This window comes from Mustela nivalis (genome assembly GCF_964662115.1).
Source record: "Mustela nivalis genome assembly, chromosome: 16".
Classification (NCBI taxonomy): Eukaryota; Metazoa; Chordata; class Mammalia; order Carnivora; family Mustelidae; genus Mustela; species Mustela nivalis.
Window position 1 is genome coordinate 15,369,713 of NC_139035.1, and position 26,985 is coordinate 15,396,697.

Sequence of the window (26,985 nt, forward strand, 5' to 3'; positions counted from 1 at the left end):
ACACTGAACTCACTAAACCCAGGCGCCCTCGTTCAGCTGTATCTTTTATGCATGCCTTCAACACACCCAAAGCACCTCACGACTTAAAGATCTGTATAACTCAGGAGTTAAGGAATCCATTGCCTTTTTGGGGAGAGTTGCAGACAGACCTCAGACCATGGTTTCACTGGGTGCTTAGAACCTGTGAATTACATTGCAGGGGGGAATGTCCCATTTTTTCAGTTCTCTATCACTTAGTCTATATCTGGAAATCTCCATTAAGCTCTCAAAGCACCCTTAGCAAGCTATACCATCACCAGGCTCATTGTCGTAAGTAGTCGCTGTGGAGTCCTTTATATTTTAAGGACACACACACACACACACACATCGCTTGTTTCTCCTGTGAAATTGATTACTACTATCCTTATGTTATAGATAAGGAATTGGAAGCTCAAAATAAGATAAAATTGCTCGCCAGTGGGTGCACGGAATGTGAGAGAGAGAGCTGGACCTGGAGGCTGTCATCCCACATGCCTCTGTTTTTATCAGCTGTTATAGATTAGGAGGCAGAATAATGGATACTAATAGGGAAAAATGACTAAAATTGGCTAAGAGGGAAAGCCATTTACAAAACCATGTTTACTAGAAGACCATTTTTTTAAAGATATTAGTGATAATCAAAACGGAGGAGGCAGAAAGTACAGTTTGTATACAGAGAAGACGTGTGTGCCCTAAGACGCCTGTGCTACGCCCAAGGAAGTGGCGGCCGCGACAGGTTGAGTAACTTCACTGATTCCACAAACATTCATGGAGAAACTATTCCTTGGACTTACTCTCCAAATGGGCCTCCAAGTGGGCTTGCCAGTTCTCATTCCTTTGCTTTCCCTGAAAGCAGAAACAAAGTATTTTACTGCTTATTTAGTAGACAGAGAATTCCCCACTGACCAGTGTGGGCTTGAACACAGAGCCCTTGCACACACCACTTCCGCTCTCTCAAACCTGTGTTTGCGCCCCGAGCACACGGCGTGGCTTCCAGAACTAGCCTGGTCACCTGGGCTCACACTCCAGGCTTCGACTCAGGCTTGTGCTCCCCTACTGTGTCTCACTGCCTTTTCTACATTCAAATGGTTCTTGAAATTATGGATGAAAAAGGTAACGTAGAACATTATAAAAAGTTAGAGATTGCCATTGTGCAGCTGCAGAAGTTTCAATGGCGTGACCTGAGTACAAAATAACAAGCCCACCTAGTACCTGTAATATAACCCGGGTCAGAGAGCGGGGAGTTCACAGGTTAATTTTTAGAGCCCCGTGGACAGAAAGCGGAGTGTCACCCCGGCCCGCGTGCCTAATTACTCCAATTCTCAGACCTCTCGTATCACAAAGGGCTACTACCTTCTTGTTTAAAACACGACAGTAAAATGATCCAAGGATAAAGCACACAAAATGCTGACTGTTGTGTGGGTGTCTCTTTGTGTTTTCTCTGCGTGATGCCCCAGGTGGGAGAGTTCAGAGCCCATGCCGCTGAGTGGACGGCCAACGTCACGGCCGAGTTCAAGGAGACCAGGAGGCGCCTGAGTGTGGAGATCTATGACAAGTTCCAGCGCGCCACCTCCATCAAGCGGAAGCTGTCCGCGGAGCTTGCAGGCAACCACAACCAAGAGCTGACCCCTTGCAGGAGGACCCTGTCTGTGAATCACCTCGCCAGCGAGAGGGATGTCTTGCCTCCCTTACTGAAAACTGAGAGTATCTATTTGAACGGACTGACGCCACACTGTGCAGGCGAGGAAATTGCTGTTATCGAGAACATTAAATAACCCTCTCTTTGAAGAACCTTAGGCATAGCCATAGGTGAGGACTTCTATATGCTCTTTATGACTGTTGCTGGTAGCATTTTTTAAATTGTGCATGAGCTCCAAAGGGGGGAAAAATAATAGATAACACCCATCACGGCCATCTACCATCGAGAGAATTTGGAATTCTGAGCCAGCACTATCTTTTCGATGATGCTTGTTGAGCGGTCCACTTTCCTCGACAAGTGGAATGAAACAAGCAATGTCTGATGCCTTTTTGTGCCCAGACTGTTTTCCTCCCTCTTTTCGTAACGTGCCATAAGGCCTCAGAATGAATTCTAATTGTTTCTGGTAATCATGTAGCTTCGAGGGATCAGTCCTTAACTTTTCAGGGTCTAAATAACTGAGCCTAGATACGGACCATTTATGGATGACGACGTTTCTTTTTGTAAATGGCAAGAGATTCTTATGCAGCCTTTTACCTAAGAAATTTTCTGTCAGTGCCTTATCTTCCGAAGAAACAGAACCTCTCTAGCTAATGTGTGGTTTCTCCTTCCCAGCCCCACCCCTAGGCTCACCTCTGCAACCCTTTATCCCACAACTCCCGTTCGAACACCATACCTTGCTGGGAACAGTGTGTACACTGAAATGATGATGCCCGAAGAAGGAATAGATGCCAAATTAGATGGACATTGAAGCAACACTCAGAAATTCTAGCGTTAAAGGCACTGCAAAGAAATGAGGTGCACAGACGGCCCCATATACACAGTGTAATTATTTCCAACGTGGTAAAATTGGCTGCTCCAAAGAGTCCCTTTTTTTTTCCTGGCAGTATTTGGATGTTATCATTCATTCATCACTACACCTTAAAAGGCAGAAGCAGAAGGGGAAAAAATATATATACATATATATATATAATGCTATATATATATATATATATACACACACACACACACACACACACACACACACACACACACATATACACGCTCTGACAGAAGAAAAGCTGTTAAACACGGATCTTACTGGAGGTGATTTAAGACAACTGGTGTGAATTACCATTCTGAAGAAAAGAAGATAGCACAATAATGTGTTAAACCATTTGCTAATAAACATTATACTGCCAGCACCTATTTGCTTTTGTGATGTGGAAGACTTACCCGATGTTCCTTTCCCTGGGTGACTTTTGCCAGACGGGAGGTGATGCTGTAGTTGGAGTTGGGCACAGCCTCGCCTTGTGTGGGTGTCCCCCTGGAGCTGTGACTGAGCATGAGAGCAGAAGTTAAAACTGGGATCACTGTGATATTGCACATGGGAAAAAACGCAGACTGCAGGCATAATTCATTTTGACATTAGAGAAAAAGCTATTCTAGCACAATTTAAATCTTGAGAGTTTTTTGGTTTTTGTTTTTTGGTTTGTTTTAGATAGAAAAGGCTGATAACCCTTTTTAGTTGAGTTTTATATCCTGTAACTCTTTGGATGTTTCCAAGATTCAGAAGAAAGTCATTAAAGGCACCTAGTAGATTGCTACTCTCTTTTATTTTCATACTTAGATCTGCTGTACTTTGTATATATAATTTTTCAAATGCAGAAAGAAGACAACTTCCCCAAATAGAACTGCAAACATTTCTTTTATCCGGGGGGGGCGAGGGTGGTGGAAATATCTGAATAAGTCGCATTCAGATTAGGGACTTAAAAAATAAACTGAGGATCTTTAAAACAAAAACAAAAATCATCTAAATAGATGCTTATTTTCCAAAATTTAAATTTAAGCTAGAAATGTAAATATTCAGTTAACTTGTTGAAGGTACTTTTATAAACAAAAAAATTCTAACCAAAATTTTAGAAAGTGAGGCTCTTTTAGAAAGAAAGCAACACCCATTTCTTCGATAACTGTTAAAGCTCATATGGTGAAATGCACCATGTATAAACTGTGAATTGTATTGACAAATAAAGTTTGTAATTAAAGTCAGCATTTTCTGAGTCTCCTGCTTGCTACTGAGAATGGAGATGGGATTCTAGCCGAGGAGAACTCCAGGATGTCACTTTTCATGCTGAGTTTTCTGTGGCGCCTTCGTTCACAATATTCGAGAACTATTTTTGAAGCAGTATTACTACCCTTGTTAAATATGTGCAGAATGTTCTTCTTGGTGACTGTTAATCAAAAGTAAATATCTGGACCTTTCCCTTTTGCAATATGATATTTTAAATAGCATGTAAATTCCAAGATTGTTTCTATTACATTAAGACATATTAATGTCTTATTTTATCATTGTTAGACCTTGTCTTGACAATGAAGTAGTCTGAATGCCAGACGCAGGCATCTGAATACTTTTTGTAAGGGAAAAAACAGTCCCAAATCCTGGCAATGTCAAAGCCCAGAGAAGTCAGTTGCCAACTAATCTTCTAGACCTCATACCCCAGATGTTTGAACAACATACCTTATCAGTATCTTGCATAAATGTATTGATTCATCCCTAAGCACCCTGATGGCTCAGTATATATACTAAGCCTGGTTGTCAATCTTATCCTCAAAATTGGGGAAAATCTAAGAAAAACTATGTATTATATGCCATTTTATTTCCTCAAGCTTTAATGTGTCTACTTTCTGTGAAGAGAAAGTGGATACAGATTTTTGACATGGTCTAGAATTTTCTAGTGAACTTATTTTTTCATCAGACCAGTTTTAAGCCTGAATAGTTTTGCCCTGAAGAATATAAAAAAAAAAAATACTAGAATTAACAAGGATCAGGAACCCTTTGATATGAAATCTTAGATGTGGATTCTTGACAAGAATCCTCTACCTTATAGCTATTAAATGTAAAAGTGATTATTTTGCAGTTCTTTGAATTTCTTATACAAATCTATATATTTTGCTACCTAGTTAATATCATCCACCCTCTTTTCAATAATATTTCACTTTTGTAATGCAGGAAGAAGTAAAACTTCTAAGGCCAAGAGAGAACTGAATAATTTCTTAGTGGTCAATAAAGTGGGAGAGGTCTGTATGTAGAGCTTGGTTTCTTTCTCAAATTCTAAGGACCATGTGATGTGTAAGAAAGACTAAACCCCACCTCGCTTTGTATTAAAAAAATGTGTAGAAGTCTTTGAATCTTAAAGGCTAGAGTTTCAAGCAGACTAAAGGAAACTTTAGATGAAATACCAAAAACAAAGACAAATTCAGCCATTGTGGAGACTAGAGATAGTTATTTATGCCTAAGAACTACAGACCTAGATCAACTTATATTGTTTTCCATTTTTTTAAAAAAAATTTGTTGTTCTAGTAAAATCATAACTTATTTGTGGTTTGCATTCCTTATTAAAGTATGAGTATAAATATGCTTTTGTATAAAGTAAAAGATGTCTCTATTTGAATACTCATAATTCCATTAAAGTTAATATATGATTTTGCTCCAGCATGAGTTTACTTAAATGTCCTTTTATAGGGAAACTTACTGGCCTTGCACAGGCCAGTAACACAAGCCTTGCTCATGTGTTAGTTCCAAGATGGAACCTGGTTCCTTTTAATGGGGACTTCTGAGGGTAACTCACTTACTCTGGTTTTCTTAATAAGGGGAAATCTTCATAAGCTCCTGTGCTTCCTTCATTCCACCCCACCACAAAGGTTTATCTAGTTTTGGTTTCATACATGACACTTCCCCACCCAGATCTCAATGATGCCTTCCCAAAAGATAGGGATTAGTTCCAAGGACGAGGAGTTTTGACTCTGCTCTTTAATCCTAAGTTGTTACTCTTTCTAATATTCATAAAATCATTGCTTTTCCCTATTATTATTAGCACTATAAAGTATTTGCACTGTGTCGTGCTTGTCTCAATTTACAACTTTTTTTCTTTTTATCAGTCATTCCTTTCCAAAATATTTCTTATTGCCTTGTCTGTATCCTTTCTCTCTTGGACTCTTGGGCTTGTTTCTCTCCAAGCCATCCATCTAGCCATCTAGCCAGTTCCCATTGGATATCTCCACTTCTCAAAGGCATTTCAGCATATCCAAGACTCTCCTGATCTTCCCCAGACGCGGCCGTCCTGGTGCCACCTACTTCAACAGTTGGCACTACTTCTCCATCTTGTTGGGCATTATCCTTGATGTCTTCTCCCCTTCCACTCCACACCCGCCTTTCACCAAAGCCCTACACACTTGCATCCTGAATGCCTGGGATTTGTACACAGCCACTACCTTTATCCAAGCCATCGCCATGTAACTCCCCTTGGACGTTTTTGCATCATTCTCTGCTCCTGTCATTGATGGTAGAGTGGACTTTCTTAATACGCTTATCTGATTGTGTTGCTCTCCCGTCTGAATCCACTAATTGTCTTTCAATTTTATAAAAGACCAGAATCCCTCAAATGGCCTACAAGGCTTTCTTTGGGTCCACTTGACGCCATCATCTTCAGATTCATCTTGTATCACTCCCTATTCCTCTGTACCCCAGCCCCACTGCATTTCTCCGATCGCGGTGCGCTGCTGTCGTCCCTTTTGCCTGGAATACTTGCTCTGCTTCTCACCTCAACCTTTCTCACCCAACACACTTTTACTCTTCCTCAGAAACCAACTCAAGTGTCACTTCCTCTGATAAGCCTTCCCTGACACCAGTTCCGGTACCTTCCTAACATACTGTATGAAATCCCACTATTGTCCCTCGATTTATGATTAAGTAGTCACCATGATTCTTATTTATTTTCCTTCCCCACTAGAATACATTTGTGTTGGCTTGCTATTTTTTTTAAAGATTTTATTTATTTATTTGACAGAGAGAGATCACAGAGAGGCAGAGAGGCAGGCAGAGAGAGAGGAAGGGAAGCAGGCTCCCTGCTGAGAAGAGAGCCTGATGTGGGACTCAATCCCAGGACCCTGGGACCATGACCTGAGCTGAAAGCAGAGGCTTTAACCCATGGAGCCACCCAGGCACCCTGGCTTGCTATTTTTATTTCCAGATCCTAGCCGAGTACATATAGCAGGTGCTCCAAAAGTTCATGGTGAACAAATAACATAAGAACGGGTTAGGGGGCGCCTGGGTGGCTCAGTGGGTTAAAGCCTCTGCCTTCAACTGAGGTCATGATCCGGGGGTCCTGGAATTGAGCCCCGCATCAGGCTCTCTGCTCAAGCGGGGAGCCTGCTTCCTCCTCTCTCTCTCTGCCTGCCTCTCTGCCTACTTGTGATCTCTGTCAAATAAATAAATAAAATTTAAAAAAACAACAACAACAACAACAGGGATTAGTTGTAACAGTCTGATGTACACTTCTGTGTAAGTATCCTAAGTTTTCCCTGCTCCACAAACATCAGTCCTCATCTACTGGGTTAGTAGCAAATGGGGAACAGAGAGCAGTTGTTTCTTCTATTTACTTACAAGCTGGTACCGGTTACTCATTCTATAGAAAAATCAAAGCCAGTTCTTCAGAGAGACGATCAGTTTGTCATACACTTACTCCTTATAAACCAGGGTTTCATTATTCTCATTTCCAAATTTTGGCTCACAATAGATGCCATCTAAACTTTTTCAATTATAATCTTGAAAATTTGTTTAGAAATTAATTGTAAAATATGTTTGTCGATACTAGTAAGCGGATGCCTCTTATTAGTAGAGAGCTAAATACACATTTATTTCTCCTTGCCAAATGAAATTCAGCTTTCTCATGCTTAAATTTATAAGCAGTCTGGGAAGAAATCCATTTTGGGGCACATTTTGAACTGTATCCAACAGAGAATATTAGTCACTTACATGGTATAATTTTGAAATTAACTCACAGAATAAACATTGGTTTCCATGTAGTTGATGCTTGACTTTTGTAGTCGGTATTTCTTCTTACACTGTACAATTCATAGGGAGAAGCATATTGATTTTTATCCTTCTCAATTTAAAAATATTTTATACATTTAATTATTATTGACATCAGGCTCTATGTTTCATGATTTTTCTTAAGATTTTTTTAAATGAGGGACGCCTGGGTGGCTCAGTCTGTTAAGCTGCTGCCTTTGGCTCAGGTCATGATCCCAGAGTCCTAGGATCGAGTCCCACATCAGGCTCCTTGCTCAGCGTGGAGCCTGCTTCTCTCTCTGCCTCTGCTGCCTCTCTGCCTGCTTGTGCTCTCTCTCTCTTCTCTCTGATAAATAAATAAAATCTTAAAAAAAAAAAAAAAGAAGAAACTTTTTTAAAATGAGCATCAGTGGCCATGTCTGGTCCCGATTCAAATTTTATCATTGCCCAAATATGTCAGAGTTGGAAAGATAAAGAATCAAGATACAGTCAATACATCTAATTAACCCATCCTTTTTCTCAATCAGGTGCAGAAAATCAGAGTTTACACATGCACTGAGAAAGTTTAATATTGCCAGTTCTAGATACATACCAGTAGACTAGCCAAGTGTAAAATCTCTTCAATGATTATGTTGTATGTACAAACAAAATATTACCCTGTTCATGGTTTACCAAGTCAGCATTTTTCAAGAGCCTTTATTGTGCCAATTACTGGAAATACTAAGCCAAATAAATGTCCACTTTCTGGGAGACAGCAGTCCACGCATCAGAGAGTGACACGCAACACAGAGAGAGGGAAGCTTCTCAGTGCCGAGGAGCCCTGATGAAAAGGCTTTTGCCTTTGTATGGCCTTGGAAGGCTGAGGCTTAGGAAGAGGGAGGGGCTAACAGTGGAAATCTACAGACATGGCAGAGGAAGGTCTCAACTGGGGCTTCAGAAAGGAGGCCTGCAATTGGATGTGCCAGCTTCTGAGTCCTTGCCTGCTACTTCCCTGAAAAACCACGGTGGCCTGGCTCTGGGAAAGGCCATTCCCTCCCACGCTGCCTGCCAGGCAAAGGCTTGAAACTGACGGTGGTTGGGCCTAAAAGACCACACACAGGATTTTAGCCTGGAGCCAGACTCCTCAGAAGCAATGGTGATACCTAGCTGAGAATTTTGGATTTGGCACTGGAAAGACATTTCAGGCTTTAAGATAGGGAGTGATGTGAATCAGTCTCTACTTTGAGGTTGCTGATGGCTCTGCCAATGGTAATGGGGTAGAGGCTGAGCCGAAAGAGCCGGGCTCATGGCAGGGGGGCAGAGGACTCTGCAGTGGCCCCTGGGGAAGGGATTCGGGTCCAAACCATATGAGAGGCACTGGGAGATGCTGGTGCCTCCACCCCTTTCCCTAGGATCAGGAACATGGGGCCAGGAGAAAGTGGGAGAAGATTCGACAGGAGAATAATGTTTTGAATTTAAAGGATCTGTGGGGTCATCAAAGTGAAAACCCACAGTGGGCAATTAGGATACTCAAATGCTCTCTGGTCAGGCATCCCAGGTAGAGAAATGAATGTGGGAATTGCTCATGTGAGAGGTGCTGCATATTCAGTTACTTACCATCGTCAACAGCGTTAAATAAAAGACCCCCTTCGAAACGTTAACCCAGTCTGGAATGATATAGGTTGTTTAGACGTATTTCACTGCAAGTCAGAAGACCCTCTCATATGAATTACATAAGGTCTTAGGACCTTTCCAACCTAAACGTGAATCAAGCATTGCTTTCAGGTTGGTACTACAGTAATCACACTACCTTTTTCTTTATGGTAAATGGTTTTCATCAGCAAAGCATATTCATGTTTGTACTTTATTTTAGCCAGGCCTCCACAACTTCATTGGTTCTGCTAATTTTAACCTATGTTCCCAGGCTACCCTCTAATCTTGAAAAGGAGAAATAAAACTAAGATGTGGATTAAAAATAGAAAAATACAAATGAAAATGGACATGGCACCTGTTGGTGCTTGGGCCAGATTCCAAGTATATGGGCTGGTGGCCCCATATCTGGATGCTCTGAGTTTTAGATGCTAACAGCCCACCACCGCCCCCTTTTCTGGAGAGTAACCTGCACATCAGAAGCCACCACTGGGAGATTAGCCAGCACCCACCACAATGTAGGTAACACCCAGCCAATAACTAACATGTGCCTAGCATAATGCAGCCATCCTTCCCTAAAGTAGGACCAAGTCTGTGCCGCGACTTACACTCCAGAGCTCTCTGTTGGACCACGCGGAGGCTAGACACCAGCTGAAACCACATTCTTGCTTAACACCTTCCCCTGCCCTCTCCGGCTTCCCTCCTTCCCTTTCTCCGGAGGGCACATTCCTAAATGCCACGTGCATCCGAATCCCTGTCTCAGACTCTGCTTTCATGACAACTACTGAAGTTACCTAGAATAGAAGGTCAGATCCAGGGTAATAAATAAAACACAGAAATCTTAATACAGAAGTGATGACTCAGAGCGATTTACATGGCTCGCAGTTTCTAGGAAGCCCAAGTGGAAAGTGAAACCCTCATTCATGACTTGGTTCTCATTGTCCACGATGAGAAAGTATATCCACGTCTCATGAAAACAAAGCCTCTCTAAAGCTGAGTTCTAAAGTAAAAGTTTGATTTGGGGTTTCATATAGGTAGCAGAGAGAGATGCAGAAGAGAGAATACAATATCCCTACAAAAATGTTACAGTGGATTCCATGACTGTTCTTGGTATCAGTTCTAGATATAAGATCATGGGCGAGCCCCAATTTTAGTTTAGCGGAAGCATCTCTTCAGCATAGGTCAAAATAATATGACCCATGGGCCCATCTTTTGGGTATCTGCTTTAGTAATGTTTTAAATTTCCAGAGCAGAAATGCTTTTACAAACTTCAGTTATCTCTAAGAATAACTAGAAAATTGGATTTTATTTTTTTTAAGATTTTTTTTAATTTATTTGACAGAGATCACAAGTAGGCAGAGAGGCAGACAGAGAGGTGGAAGCAGGCTCCCGCTGAGCAGAGAGCCCGATGCAGGGCTTGATCCCAGGACCCTGAGATCATGACATGAACTGAAGGGTCATGAACTGAACATAAGGGTCACTTTAACCCACTGAGCCACCCAGGTATCTGAAAATTGCATTTTAAAAGGCAAATTTCTGGGTCCCACGACTACAGAAGCTCCTGTACTAGGTACAGAGTAAAGCCCAGAAAATGAACCCCCATCTGCCAGTTCTCTCAAGATTTACATTTTGAGGGGTGCCTGGATGGCTCAGTGGGTTAAAGCCTCTGCCTTCAGCTCAGGTCATGATCTATATCTGTCAAATAAATAAATAAAATCTTTTTTAAAAAGATTTATATTTTGAGAAACTAACATAGAACACAAGGTAGAAATGATTTCTCAAAGCTTTTCATTTATAGCAACACAGTTTTCAATAAGAATTGGAGCGCATGGGGCGCCTGGGTGGCTCAGTGGGTTAAGCCGCTGGCTTCGGCTTAGGTCATGATCCCAGTGTCCTGGGATCAAGCCCCGCATCAGGCTCTCTGCCCAGCAGGAAGCCTGCTTCCCCTCTCTTTCTGCCTGCCTCTCTGCCTACTTGTGATCTCTGTCTGTCAAATAAATAAAATATTTAAAAAAAAAAAAAGAATTGGAGAGCAGAAATTTTGTGGTCTTATCCTCTGATACTTGACCAAACTACTGGCATGTGTATTGTAAATTGAGTACAGATTAGTCAACTTTATAGACTGAATATGCAGATGATAGGTCTGGAATTTTGGGTGCACGCTGAGGTCAGCCAAGTTTGACGTGGCTCACGAGGAGGTTGGCTATGACATGATCCTCTGTAGAGGCAGGTTAAGAACAAGAAAGGAATCTATTCACAGACCATGTAGGAGTTTATGGAATCTATCTCACTGATAGTTTTTGTTTAAAAACGAACTTTTCCTAGGGCCAGCTCCACCTTCATATTTGATCACTATTCTGCATTCCACTGGGGACATTTCTTTTTCAGGTAGAATTCTGAAAATGGTGTAAGATTTGAAATGGCCACAGAAGACACACCAGAAATATTGTATGCCTTGAAATGATACAGCTGCGGTACAGGCTGGAGAGATTTAAAGCTTTTTCTTTGGCTTCTACATGTTGCAAAGTGAAGCGAGCTGGGTAAACCCGTCACAAAATAGCTAAATTAGGGAAGTTCAAAGACATACGAACTGTGATTGAGGGAGAGCGATCAACAGCTAAATACAATACACCCCTTGGGAAAATATAACAATATGGCTTCTAACTAGATCAGTTTATCAGCCTCTGTGCTCCTGATTTTTGGACTGGGTAATTCTTTGTTGTGGGGCATGTTCTACACATTGTGAGATGTTGGGCAGCATAAGTGACCTCTACCCACATTGTATATGTACCACAATGTATACGTATATGTTGTAGGTTGACATTGTAATGCCAACTAAGAGGAAATCACATACTCCAAGAAAAGGAACAGGTGAACACTTCATTAAATATAGACAAATTGAGAAATTCTCACAAGCTAGGGAATGTTGTGAGAGAATGGCAGCAGATGGAACTTGTCTTCAAATCAAAGGAATGAATGAGAAGAGGGACATTGCCTGCAATTTCTCCTGAGTTAACTTGACCTGATTCGGTACTAAACAGAGACCTCCCATGATTAAATTTAGATTTGGATAATTAAAGCCATTTTTGACATTGTGGTCCAAAATTCTTACACTGCTCATCTATGGGCAGCCATTGTAACCAAGGTAGTGGTCAGAGAGGAAGCAGTTCCATCTGCCATGCATTAATTACGTCTGTATTTTGGAGGCTAGAGGCCTAAGGAATAAGACTTTCTCAAAACCCCTTTACCGTTTGAGTCATATAAATCCTCTCTGAGCTTTTCCCAGTGTGTTCTCTGAGGAAGCCTGCTGCAGTGGTACAGTCTCCCTTGAAAAGGTCTTATCTCATCTGAATCCAAGTACCAATTTCCTTCACCAAAATAAGGCTCTTGGTGTTTCAGTGTAGGAATTAAAAAATACATTTCCTATTAATTTGTGAATGCTGTTCCCATGACAAGGCTGAATTTTAAAGGCTGTTTAACATTTTCAGTTTGATAATTTCTTACAATCAGCTATGGAACGTGACCAACATTACAATGAGTTATTCCAATTTTCATGAATTACTTTGGCAGTGGCTCTCAGCAGAAATATACTTCATCAGAACTTGGTCATTTTCTGCCACATAAGCATAGCAGTCCCCTCCGCACCCTATAGGAAATGCACTGGAGATCAAAGACTGGGAAGGGTTTGGACTTCTATCCCCTACTTAACCAAGTGTCACAGGGCTTTTTAAAAATTTTTTTAAGTTGACTGCCTGAAATTGCCACTTAACTAAGTGGATCTCATCTCTTGTTAATGTGACTACGAGGACACAAAGCTCTAGGTCAGCATTACTCAAAAATAATTAGTCAAGCACTACCCATTGGTATTCTTTGGGGGGAAAAAAGAATGCTTTGTGGTCAAAAAATTTGCAGATCCACAACTACCACCAGCAAGCTAAAGGCTTTGAGCAGTCTTAGCATAAAGAATCTGTATTAGTTAATTACCCTAAATTTAGCAACTTGAAACAGACATTTGTTTTCTCGCAGAGTTTCTAAAGATCGGGAATCTGGGAATGATTAGCTGGGTGGCCCAGCTCAGGGTCTCTCCTGAGGTTACCGTCAAGCTGCTGGCCAGAGCTGCAATCATCTGAAGGCTTGACTGGGGCAGGGGGATCTATGTCAAAGATGGTTCACTCAAATGCTTGTTGGTGGGAGGCCTCCGTGCCTTGCCACAGATACCCCTTCACAGCCCTTCCAGCTGTCCTTATGACAGAGCAGGGGGCTTCCTATACACTGAGTGATCTGAGAAGGTGAAAGCAAGCAGGAAGCTGCAATACTTCTTATAATCTAGCTTGCGAAGCCTCACTAGTCACTTCCACTTTTATTCTCCTTGATGGAAGTGAATCACTAAGTTGGGCAACATCGGGAGGGCCACACTAGGCTCTGCCCTTTGAAGGGAGTACCAAACGTCATGTGGACATACTTCAAATCACCACGTAGGGTTTAGCCTGTCATTTTCTTTATTTCACCATGGAAATGTCTCTGACCATAATGCTTATTGCTATGGTTAATAACCCTGTAAAATGGAAGATAATTGGGGAAATGCTGAGGTACACTCTTGGTTTTCATTCAAGGAAATGTAAACAATGAAAACATACAGAGGTTATGTATGTACACTGGTAAGTCAACAAAGTATCATCCTTGCTTTCTTCTTTTCTAACTTGGCAAATAGATCTTGGACATTTTTAGAGAGAAGTTAATTAACTAATAGTCCTGAAATAAGTTATACAAATGTTTTAGAAAATGTTACTCATTGCATAACACTATGCTCATTCTGTGTTCAGTTTGTTATGCTTGGAGACACTTAGTCTAGATAAAAAGGATTTCCCCAGCTTCAATATAAATGATAACCATTGCAGGAAGGATAAAGTGATAATGATGGCCTGGAGGCATTTCCCTGGACAGCTGTTGAGAACTTTTGAGAATAGGAACCTACAAAATGGAAGTAGAAGGTACATTTATACATATCTGTTAGATAAGGATACCATCAATTAAACCAACCGAACTGGATTGCATATTTTAAAAAATCATTCCGGGTTTCAGATTGGAGTTTAAGCTTTTTGACTATGTGAGCTAATAACTTGGGGATAGATCATTACTTCTCAGATAATTCATAATCCATTCTGCATACTTTAAAAGTGTAAATCTCAAAAAAAAAAAAAGAAAAGGGAAACTGGTTATTAGGAGTACAGGTTACATTGGTTCTTCACAAGTGACTTTCATTCTATTGACAAATTTCCTTGGAATAGTAATTATGGTTTTAGTGAAACAGAATCACTGTGGCAAAGGCAAGAAATCATACCTGTACCTCACTGTGGAAATAAGAGTAGAAACGATGTCCTATTTTTAAAGAACATTAAGTATCAAAGAAAATATGCATCTTTTCATTACTTACTGTTTTTTGAGGACACCTGGGTGGAAATCTCTGTGTGACTCTCTATAGTTCTGCTTCTTCTGCCAAGAATCATTTCTGTAGATAAACATAATTCTACTCAATCTTGTTACCCAGTTACCAAAAAAATGATTGTTTACCATTCAGATCCCAAGAGACTAGATTATCAGAGAAGAAAAAAACTGAACATGACAGGACTAATCCAGAGGCAGGGAAATTTCTAGAATAGCCCAGAGGTTGATGCTGACCATAAATTATTTATACCTAGGAATCTTCCTCTACCTTTTAAACATATATATATATCTGACTCTGAAACTAGATTAGATATAATCATCTCAGATAAGTTGGTATAACTACAGCATATCCAATTCTATCTATTCAGAAACCATATTTCTTTCCTTCATCAATTAAAATTAATAAGGGGAGACTTTAATTAGTGTGAGCCCTTTGGGAATGCAGAATATGAATACTGATACAAAGCCTGGAATATTATTGGTTTCAGGAGTCTCATTTGCCCCCAAATGCTCTCCTAAAGGAACAGTGTCTGAAACCCCATTTGAAATAAAAGATATTTTCAAAAGAAACATAAATATTACCCCAGTACTTTTAAATTCTTCTTATTTCTGGGATACTATCCCAAGGAAATAATTTTAGAGAGGAGGAAGAAAATGTGTAAATACAAATATGTTGTAGAAGTGTTGATTATGTAACCAAATTCCCCAATCATCATTAGATCACAAGAACTATTGGGCTCATAACATTATTAAGAACTTGGAATTCTTGGGGCATCATTTCCTTACGTTCTGGCAGATGCTCTTTCCCCAGGCATTTCCAGAAGTCCCCAGACGTGTCCCCAGGTAGCCACAGACCAGTCTCTGGTGGGTATCACTCTTGCTTTATGCTTCTCACCAGACACTGCCATCTCCCGTGGGTATCACCACTCCTGCTCTCAGGTAATTCTCCAGTATCTGTGACTTTCCCATTGCTTAAGCCATGCCATTACTGGGGACAACAAGGACTATAACCCAAAGCAATTTGGTTTAGTGATTTCCAATGGTTACTGAGAAATTGAATTTTTTAAAACTTATGTTACTTTTTACTTATAGCCCTTTGCTTCCTATATATGGAAATGTATTCTCAGCTGAACCATGTATATAGATTATGATGGCAGCCACCATGCTGATCTCCTGATCAGTATTCCTTTCTGATCTTGACATTTTATTGCTAGACTAAACTCATCATACCCTACACCTCCCTTCTAGGTCCCCATCCAGACAGGCTTCTGTTGGGCACAGAACATCAGTTAGCGGGACTAGATCTATCAGCCTATATACATCTAAATTTCAGGGGAGGCTCCAAGTTAAATCTTTGCTATATTTCTGTTATTAAAAACAAGAAAACATTATTTAGCAATCATATTTCACATACCCAGAGATTAGGGCAATAAGCATGTAAAAACAAACCATGTAAACATATATTGTATATTGTACTTTAAATATACATATAGATAATTTTACATATATATATGAAGAATTATATTCTTTTACCTTACTGGGTGGAGCAGAAAGAAATATATATAGTAACCTACTAACATTTTAAATGTTCATTAAAGAACCCAGTAAGATCCCAAGGGAAAGAGAGCACAGGTGGAAATTCTGCCAAAGCCTAGAAGGTAATTCAGGTCCAAAGAATGGGGTTTAGCCAGGTTGGGAGACCACACTAGGGGATGGCCCTGGAGCAGCAGGAATCTTGACTTACGGGGGAAAACAACAGGGATCAGTAATTTGATCATGGAAGGAGAGTGCCAAGGGTTCATCGGATGCCTTTTGATTTTGCTTTAGGCTAACCCAGACTTCAATATTTGTTTCCTCATGGAGTGTCATAACAAAATGGCCAGGGGCCTTATTCAGAGGCTAAAACAAACTTTTAAAATAACATCGATTTTTGTCCTTGCCCTGAACTCATTCAAACTCTCAGCGCTTCTCCGTGCTTTAACTCTTCTCTTTCAATATCTGTATGTTCATTACAGCTGCACAACACATCGCAATTATGTAATTATATTTAATAAATGACATTAGAGCAACTATGAAAGTCTGGCTTAGGTCACACTCTAATCCATGTTGAAATAAGAGTAAGAGGTAAATCCAACAGTACATTTGATTAATTGGAACAACTCATCTTTGCTTGCTGAGTCCTAGAGTTATGAGGCTTTCTTAAATCTTTCCGAAATGTTAGGGGAAAACCTAAGGTTGATCCAAGGCTACTGAATGGAAAAGCTGGCAGGTTAACAATAGGCATAGTCATTAAATGTTAGCGACTCCATCTTAAAGCAAAAGGAGGCCAATCAGTATGTTCTGGAGGGTTCTTAGGAACAAAGTATACATACTCGTGGCCCTCAAAACTTGTCTAAAGAATAGAGTCAAGGCTGATTGGATTTTAGCCATTGATCATTGGGAATAAAAGATGTTTGTACACAAAGATGGAAGGAAAAAGACGTAGACAGTATCAGTCTACTGATACCTAGCTGTGATGGCCCGAGATAGGAGTATCTTCTTATCTTCTCACAGAGAACATATTTTTCTCTGCTTGGGAATTCCTATATAAGTTTTTTTAACCTTTGCTTATTCATTCATGAGATACAGAAAAAGAGAAGCAGAGGGAGAAGCAGGATCCCTGCAGAGCAGGGAGCCTTATGCAGGACTTGATCCCAGGACCCTTAGATCATGACCTGAGCCGAAGGCAGACGCTTCACTGACTGAGCCACCCAGGCGCCCCATATATAATTTTTCTTACAGTCTTGGTTGAATCATAGTTCTCTGAAGACAGATACTTTGCTTTTGTTTTACTTTGCCTATTCAGAATGCACAGTGACTTCTGCTGTTTACATATGAAATGTATGTTTGTGCAGGGGGGAGGAGAGGGAGGCAGGCAGGTGAAGGAAGTAGACGAGGGAGAGAGAAGCTGATCTAGAAGAGTCTAAAAATGGTGTGGAGGTAAATGTTGTGACATGTGTCTTTAATTTTTCTTATTAAAGGGGTCTTGTTGGGGCACCTGGGTGGCTCAGTGGATTAAATCCTCTGCCTTTGGCTCAGGTCATGATCCCAGGGTCCTGGGCATCGGGCTCTCTGCTCAGCAGGGGGCCTGCCTCCCCCTCTCTCTCTGCCTGCCTCTCTGCCTACTTGTGATCTCTGTCAAATAAATAAATAAAAATCGTTAAAGGGATCTTGTTATAGAAGAGGTCTGCACAAAAAAAAAAAAAAAAAAAAAAGAAGAGGTCTGCACAAAGGGAAGTTGTCCTTAAATGCCTATAGTAATGATCCTTTAATGTTCCACATGCACTAGTAGAACCAAAGTTACCAAAGTTACATCTTTCAGATTCCACAGCAGGTATCTTTCCTGCTATGCTAATCCGCACCCCAGAGATACCTACTGCCTAGAGTCACAGGGATCCCATAGTAAGTTACTGGCTCAGTGGGTGCCAGCAACACTCCCTACAGAAATGCCTTAGGAGAACCATCAGCGAGGAAAACATCAGCTCCTTCCTGAGGAAGGATTCCTATTCTTTTCACAGACCTGATGTTGGAGGCTAGCCCTTCTAGAACCCAGAAGAACCACTCAACACAGACCATGGTGACACGTAACTTCACTTCCTTCTTCCTGCCCTGGGTCAAGAAGGAGCCCGATTTTCAACCTCAGCCTTTAACTTGAAGACCATCCTTCGCCATGTCTCTCTCATCACCGGTTACCAGCATGGGGGTTACCAGAGCAGCCACACAGAGTAGTTGGTAGGATGTGTGTTTGGGGAGCAGCTGAGTGTGATCTCTTTCCTCCCACAAAATCACTGTCACCTTTAACCCAACTGCCTCCCCTCCCTACCCCCCGTAGAAACACACTCTGGCAATGGTCCATGGGGAAGAGACAGAATCTCTTGTAGACTCCATCCAAATATACTGGAGGCCAGAATAGGTAGATCCTTGAATTTCTGAAAAAATATGACTGAGCATTTTCTGCAAATGAAAAGGCTATTGAAGTTAACATCTAAATTATGCAGCAGTTTCTTCTTTGCTACTGTGTGGTCCAAACATTTTATGTCATGCAAGTAGAGGCACATTCATGAGTGGCTCGGTGAGCTGACACCTTACACCGCCTTTGACTGATGAGTACTTCTGCACACCAAACAGTTGGAAAAGGCTTCTTCCCCAGAAAGTATTTTGACTGCTTGAGGGATTCAAATGGAACAGCCCATCATCACAATTTCAGGACACAGAATGGAAGTGAAAACATATTCGGGCCCTCTGCACACAATAAACCAACCCCCAGACCTTGTAATTGGCTGAAGATGATCTATTATGTGGATCTATTGAAAAGGTAATCCAGGTAATCATTTCCTGAACCAGAAAATATATATCATGACTGAAATACTGGCCTTTAAACAGGGTTCATTGAATTGCATTAATTAGGGGCCCTTTGGGAAATTACTGTTTCTTTTAATCTAGGAAATCTGTCTCATAATCTTGCCTGAATGTTGTCCCATTGGATATTGGCACCAAAAAATGGATCCTTAGATTAAACTTGAGAATAATTCATGGTGGAATGGAATGGCGTCCTAGTCTGGGTTCCAGTCCTAATCCTGCTCCTGCCTATGAGGAGGGCAAGGAAGGAACCTCACATTTCTTATCTTGCAAATAAAGGGCAGCATCCAAATAATCCCTATAAGGAAAAAAAAATTCCGATACTATTACGCCTTCTTTTGTGAACTCCCAAGCCATTAAAATCCATCTACCATGCCGAGAAGAAGGAGTAGAAATAAGAAAGGACCAAGGGCAGACCAATCCATTCAGCCATCCAGAGATGAACAGTCGCTGGGACTCATGTCGCCAGTGGAAAGAATGAGTATCAAAAGAGAAGAACTCAATTATTTTCATTTCCAACCTCATTTCAGGGCAGCAAGATCTTTCCATTCAGGCTGTGAGAGAAAAATCCAGGCCACTCCGGTCATTAACATTTGGGACAAAAGGTGCCATGATATTTGTTTTCTTTTGAGCGGCATTCCATTCAGTAGAAATTGTAAACATGCCTGGCACACGTTGAGTTGTCACTTCCCTACAGAAGAGCTTCAGAAAGCACGCTAGCACACTGCCAAGTGGGAAGGCTGTTTCTCTAATTTCCCATAGAGTAATTATTTATCTGTCTCCAGGGCAATTCTAAATGCAACATCTCAGAAGCAGATTACAAATTTAGAGTCAAGAAAGACTACTAGACCCAAGTAATCAGCTGGCCATCAAGGCGCAAACGTAAGCAAGAACAAAAACAGACGAGAGGCGCCGACCACTCCTGAACGGAGGTGGAACAACTAGTTAGCTCTGAATTAACAAAACATAGTATTTTCCTCATATACATAGTACATGTTATTAATCTCTGCTGTGAGGGGTTTGCTTTGCTTACGGTGATTATTATATGAAAGGTGCATGAATTTGGAAACTCTGTTTCCGCAGAGACTAGGTTAGTAAGTATACTGAGGTGAGTTAACAACTTTGTAGAAAATGTGTTCTGATTGTCATTTCCCTTGGGTTTTATATTCCAAATCTAAATTCTATTCCAAAAAATATTGAGAAATTTCACAGTAAAAGACACATGCAGTTAAGAAAAAAAAAAAAAAAGAGTATAACCAAGACTCAAATTCATACACAAAGAGTTTTTATACTAAATTGCAGTCATATAAAATCTTACCCCCTTGACCAGTTGTAAAACTTTGTAGATCGGCTGCCTGGGGACATTGGGCTGCATTTATTTGTTTCCCTCTGTACCCGAGAAAGGCAGTAAATTTTATTGGGCACTTATTATGTATAAGACATCATCGGGTTGCGGGGGACGGTGCATGGCTGGCTCAGTTCGTGGACCTTGTAACTCTTGATCTCAAGGTTGTGAGTTCGAGCCTCATGTTGGGTGTAGACTTTACTTAAAAAAAAAATTTTTTTTTTAAACCCACACATATCATCAGGGCTTTACAAATATTGGCATTTAACCATCCCAAGAATCCAAGAAAGTAGGTTTTATTAGTCACCGTTTTACATGTAAGGAAATGTCCCTTAAATATACCACATAGTTTACTTCAGATAATATACATAATAACTGAGAAAACTGAGATTCTATCCCAAGTGTCTTTGAACTATAGAATACACCCCTTTCACCACTACCTGCTTTCCAAACAAAATACAGAATTTGAGCATCTGTTCAGGTAAGAATCCACTCTGTACAGGCTAACTACTCATAAACTAGTAAGAATTTTATTTCTCAGTTTTTATTCCTCATTAATTCTGTATGCATATACTATGGATTTATCTAAAACTTAGACCTTTTTAGTGTTACAATCTTGAAGAAGAGATGGAAAAGGAAGCCTAATGAGATGGGTTTTTTAAAGGTCTGGTCCTTCCCTGGTTCTAGTAAGATGCCAGGACTTCCAGTTTTCTATAATTGATCCTGCCATAGGTGGTCCCCAGTTTCTCCCATTATAATAATGTGTGTGACTGCAAACTCGCCCTTCAGACCACCCTGAAGCCAATCAGTTTTTGTATAACCAAATATTAACTAACCCAGAGGCTAAGCATATCATGTGAACCGAACTAGATGTGACTTTTGGGGAGACAGAGTTGGAGATATTCCCAAGCACTCCATGCTAGGGTTGCTGGGTACATGGAATTCCTCGGGGGCGCGCATGTCAGCTTCTGCAGGAGTAGATGAGACGCCGTCATCATTGTCACCCTAGGGATTGTACTCAGTGACCACTGCTGGCGGCGGTGAAGTGCCAGTTGTAGGATAAGTTATAGGTGGTGTGTTTGGGGCACGGGAATATATGCAAAGGATAGAGGAGAAGGATGTCCATTTCTCGCAATTCTTTTTGCTCCTTACATATAAGGCATTCTGTTAGGAAAGAATTTACTGCAAACTCTTTATATCAAAGAGCAGAATGAAGAATAAATGGTGATCATCTTGGAATCCCTGCATAGAAAAGAGGTTTCTGAAGAACTATAAGGGGATCTGTTCCTGGTGTAGAGACCAAAGTTTGGACTCAGTAGACAATGTTAGAAATATAGCAGTATTGGGGCACCTGGGTGGCTCAGTGGGTTAAAGCCTTTGCCTTCGGCTCAGGTCATGATCTCAGGAACCTGGGATTGAGCCCTGCATCAGGCTCTCTGCTCAGCAGGGAACCTACTTTCCCCTCTCTCTCTGCCTGTCTCTCTGCCTACTTGTGATCTCTGTCTGTCAAATAAATAAATAAAAATCTTTAAAAAAAAAAAAAAAAAGAAATATAGCGGTATTTTGGCCATCATTCTTATAATATATCACTTCAAAATGAAAGTAAATGAATTGTTACCTGCATCAACTATTTGAATGTATGCTTATAACTTAATCTAAGATGATTCAAAGTTACACACTAAATATAGACTGAAACTCTGATATTAGTATATGAAACTATGATATTAGTATTACAGTCTTCTGTAAATTCATTGAATTTATAAATAACCACTCATTTTCAGCATTTTGGAAGACCTCAACAGGCTTTGGTTAGCATGTTCTCAGCCCAGATTTCCGGACAAATTCTCTTTTCCAAATTATATTTAGCTTGAGGTCTGAGTCTGGAAAGTGAGCAAGCTACTGTTCCCTTGGTTTCCTCTCTAATTTGTTTCATATTTACTCTTTCCAAAGGTGTCCAAATCCTTACAGACTGGCACTAGCTGCTGGGTATTTTCTGCCCTGCCAGGTGTCATGTAATTTAGCTGCAGTGCCTCATCACAGAAATTGCTTGATTTTGAGAGATTTTGGACAACTGTTGATGAGTTTTTCTTGTAATGTCTGGAGGCATATGAATTTTTTAAGGTATTATTTTTCTACTTATTTTTTTAAATTTTTTGAAGTTGACATAGAAGTGTTACATTAGTTTCAGGTGTATGACATAATGATTCAACTTCTCTATACAGTATCCTGTGCTCACCACAAGTATAGCCACCATTTGGCCCCATACGGTGCTATTACAATACCATTAACTATATTTCCTATACTGTATCTTTTATTCCTTCCTTGTATTTCTATGACTTATTCATTCCATAGGTGGAAGCCTGTATCTCCCATTTTCCTTCACCCATTTTCTCTCTCCCCTAGGCTCTTTCCTCTCTGGCAGCCATCAAATTGTTCTCTGTATTTTTAGGTCTGATCCAGCTTTTTGTTCATTTATTCATTTGTTTTGATTTTTAGATTCCATATACAAGTGAAATCATACGGCATCTGTCTTTCTCTAACTTCTCTGACTTAGCATAATACCTTCTGGGTCCATCTATGTTGTCTGAAATGGCAAGACTTCATCTTTTTTTAATGGCTGTGTAGCACACACACACACACACACACACACACACACAAACACTCCACACTTCCTTACCCATTCATTTATCAGCAGATACTATCCATTTGTTCATCAGTGCTTCCATGTTGGCTAGTGTAAATAATGCCACAATAAACACAGGGGTGCTTATATCTTTTTGAATTAGCATTATCATTTTCTTTGGGTAAACACCCAGTAGTGGCATTATAGAATCATATGGTATTTCTATTTTTAATTTTTTGGAGAACTCCATACTGTTTTTCAGAGTGGCCGCACCAGTTTACGTCCTTGCCAACAGTGCATGATCCTTCCTTTCTCTCCACATCCTCGCCAACACTTGCCATTTCTTGTCTTCTTTATATTAACCATGCTGACAGGTGTGAGGTGGTATCTCACCACCTCAGCAGTTTTTGATTTGCATTTCCCTAATGATCAGTGACACTGAGCATCTTTTCATGTGTCTTTTGGCCATCTGTATTGTCTTCTTTGGAAAAACATCTATGGGTCCTCTGTCCATTTTTTTAATTGGGTTGCTTGGTTTTTTTGGTGTTGAAGTTGTGTACATTCTTCATATATTTGGGATATTAACCCCTTATTGGATACATCATTTGCAAATATCTTCTCCGTTCAGAAGTTTGCCTTGCTATTTTGTTGATGGTTTTCTTTGTCGTGCAGAGGCTTTTTATTTTGATGTAGTCCCAATGGTTTAATTTTGCCTTTTTTTCCTTGCCTTAGGAGAAATACCTACAAAAATGTTGTTATGGCCAGTTTCAAAGAAATTACTGCCTGAGCTCTCCTCTAGGATTTTATGGTTTCAGATCTCACATGTAGATCATTGGTCCATTCTGAGTTTACTTTTGTGTATGGTACAAGAAATTAGTCTAGTTCCATTCTTTTACATTGAGCTGTCCAGTTTTCCTAGTACCATTTATTGAAGAGTCTGTCTTTCACCGCATCGCATATCTTTGCCTCCTCTGTCCTAGACTAACTGACAATATGCCATAGGTTCATTTCTGAGTTCTCTACTCTGTTCCACTGACCTCTGTGTCCATTTGTGTAACAGCGCCATACTGTTCTTTTTACTAAAGCTTTGTAACATATCTTTAAATCTGAAATTGGTACCTCCAGCTTTATTCTTCTTTCTCAACATTGCTTTGGCTATTTGGGTTCTCTTATGATCCCACAGAGACTTTAGTATTATTTGTTCTATTTCTTAGGAAAATGCTGTGGGTATTTTGATAGGAATTGCACTGAATCAGTAGACTGCTTTGGGTAGTAAAAGTACTACTTTAATTCAAAGTATAAAAACAATTCTAATAATTATATTCCTTCTAGTTTATTCCAAAGTTAACACTTAAAACTCCTAACTACTTAAAGTTAACTCTAGGCTAGGTTCTGTTTGATCTGAAATTACTTCCAGGAGTATACTATTCATTCAAAAGTGTCAGAATTGAGAATACAGGGCAATAAAGGTATTTTCTTAATACATAGTACTAACTGAATTAAACATTCTGGAAATTTCTTTAATATAATTATTAAATAAATTTTTTAAAGTTGGCAAATCTTACAACATAATACTTCTCCTTGTTGCCTGTATAAAAAAGTCAGCTGCAAGACAACGGGGAGACTTCGATAATTATTTTAATGACATTTTGCAATGGCTATCCATTACTTTTCTGTGTCCTCAACATTTTCCACTCGGCTTCTGATGTTAGCATCCCAACTTTCCTTGGAGAAATACTCTTCCCCCATCCCATGTAACTCTGTCAGTAACTCCAGTTGGAATCGCTCATCCTGCTGGGTACATTCCACAGCACTGGCCACAGTGACCAGCTTCCTATTACGTGTCTCTCTCCAAAATTCCTTTATGCCAGAAAAAAACATGCACACCATTTCTGTCTTATTTGATTTGTAATTAGGACTCTCCATACAGTCATAGGCTCTTCCAAAGATGGTCAGACCAGCCACCACTGAAATAGAGATTTATTTTTTTTTATGGCTTTGAAGATGCAAATAATTCCTAGCATTGGACACCCAAACACTCTACTGAAGCTCTGGCATTTTTCTAATTACCTCGTGTAACTGGTCAGTCTTTCATTTACCTCCTCCTGTGTTGTGATTTGTCCCACATTTGGCAGATTGTATGAACACGCATCCTCCACCGGTAAATCAGTCTACCTGTACAGATCAAGGAGCTCTCTTTTCAGATGGTGGAACAGGGAAAAATCTTGAAAATACCTAGTTGAAACATGTTGGCCACAAACCTTTTCTTCCCCTCCAGGGAGGATTAATTTTTCAAGAAACTGATAAATCAGTTGAACCTGGGTGGAAAACTAACCAGAAAATCTACATCAGACTTTCAAGATATGCTCAATTTACTGAATTCGCACTAGATAGACTGAATTCTCTGTTCACTGTTAGCAGGTCACATACCCCCTGACTTGCAATAATTTAGCCTTTGCAATGTGCCACTAGCATTCAGGGGACCATCCCGTTTCAAGCTGAGTCACTTCCTGCTCCCCTGCACCACAAGTCCAGGAGCCAAAGGGCAATAGTGAGAGTCCTCTCTTGGCTCAGTTCTGGAATCATTGTTGTGTCTGGGATGCTGAGAATACTACACTTGGGGTCCAACAGCCACCTTGTAGCTCCAAATGATAACCATTATTATCTGTGTTTGGTCTCAGCCAAGTGTTATGTTCAGAAGTACATATCGGAATGTCTAGTCTTTACTGCAGCCTTATGTGAAAGGATAAAGTGAGGGATTTCAGGTCATACCATGCAGCAACACTATATATCCACCTACTTTTTTCACAGTACCTTTCACAAATACCTTTTTTCAGAGTATGACATCCACCCCCTCCCCAATTCCTTCTTTCTTCCAACTCTTCCTATTTCTCCTAATATGTATCTTTCCCTTTTTCTGCTTCTCTTAATTTTTTTCTTCTCCTTTCAAGGATCCCCTGCCCTTCCTAATAGAATTCAACATAGACATTCTATGGTTTCATCTTAGTAGAGGTCCAGCCAAGGAAAAAGCAAGAAGAACAGAGAGAATTTAACATAAATTGCTAACTAGGAATCAAGTTGATAACTCAAAACAATGAAAGGATAAAAAGAGAATTTTATAATATCATAGAGACAGCAACCACAAGAAGTCAATACTATTCCTGGCATGGACACAGAAAAGGGTTGATGGTGGGATTATTAAAACTTAGAGACTTAAAGAAGGAACCCATGTAGCTGAAACTCTCACCTTTAAGGAACAGGTGCTGCTTGGCGGGGGGCAGTATATCTGAGGGAAGGTAAGATCTTGAAGAAAACTGCAAAGTCTTGAGAGAACTATAAACTGAATTCAGCTACTACTCTAGGAAGGAACTTCCACCCTGGGATGAAGCCTTGCAAGGGTGAATCACACTGGGATGACGAGCGGACAGCCCACAGGGAACAGGGAAGACCAAGTGTCTTCCGACTTTCTATCCAATTTTATAACCTACTTCTGGCGCCCTCTGTTGGCAAAGTCTAGTGGCAACAAGAGATGATGGAGGTTAATCTTGAGTAAAATGAGGTCCACTTGCAAGGCCACAACTGCTAGTTAATCTTTGCAAGGTTTTCAAGCAAGGGAAGGCTAGTCTTTTCAGACAGAGGCAGTCAGCATCTACTGACAAAGCTCAGAGTGACTTTGGTCTAAGATTCTTAGCTTACCCTGATTGCAGCTTGATGTGTCCATTTCAAGTTTGAATCAAGGCCCCCAACTTTCTCATGAGAGACTTGGTGAAACTATGAATTCAATACATACCATAACTCTGCAAACATAGTATTTTGAGTTTGATGTTTGAAATACTGGCCCTATGGAAGACTCCCACCCCATTACAAAAATCACAATGGGATGTCTGTATACGGAGGACGTGGAAGTAAGGAGGGCACCTCAAGACTAAATAATCAGGGGGCGCCTGGGTGGCTGAGTGGGTTAAGCCTCTGCCTTCAGCTCATGATTCTAGGGTCCTGGG

At 40.4% G+C, this 26,985-nt stretch overlaps 1 protein-coding gene and 1 long non-coding RNA gene across 7 annotated transcripts in view; one reads left to right on the plus strand and one right to left on the minus strand.

Annotated features, from left to right (window-relative positions):
* Nucleotides 1–3,742, plus strand: part of KCNK2 (potassium two pore domain channel subfamily K member 2) — a 223,394-nt gene extending 219,652 nt beyond the window's left edge. For 5 of the 6 annotated variants that reach the window (XM_082701753.1, XM_082701756.1, XM_082701755.1 and 2 more), the window contains exon 7: nt 1,476–3,742. In XM_082701753.1, coding sequence (XP_082557879.1) covers nt 1,476–1,793 — 318 coding nt within the window. In that variant the 3' untranslated portion in view covers nt 1,794–3,742. The remainder of the gene's footprint in view (nt 1–1,475) is intronic. The other variant, XM_082701752.1, reaches the window with a different exon arrangement.
* On the minus strand, nt 2,437–26,406 carry LOC309849349. Its single transcript, XR_014303665.1, has 3 exons — nt 26,232–26,406; nt 14,608–14,682; nt 2,437–3,032 (listed from the first exon to the last, which is right to left on the minus strand). It is a non-coding gene; the product is annotated as an uncharacterized lncRNA (long non-coding RNA).
* Nucleotides 26,407–26,985: the final 579 nt, after the last annotated feature.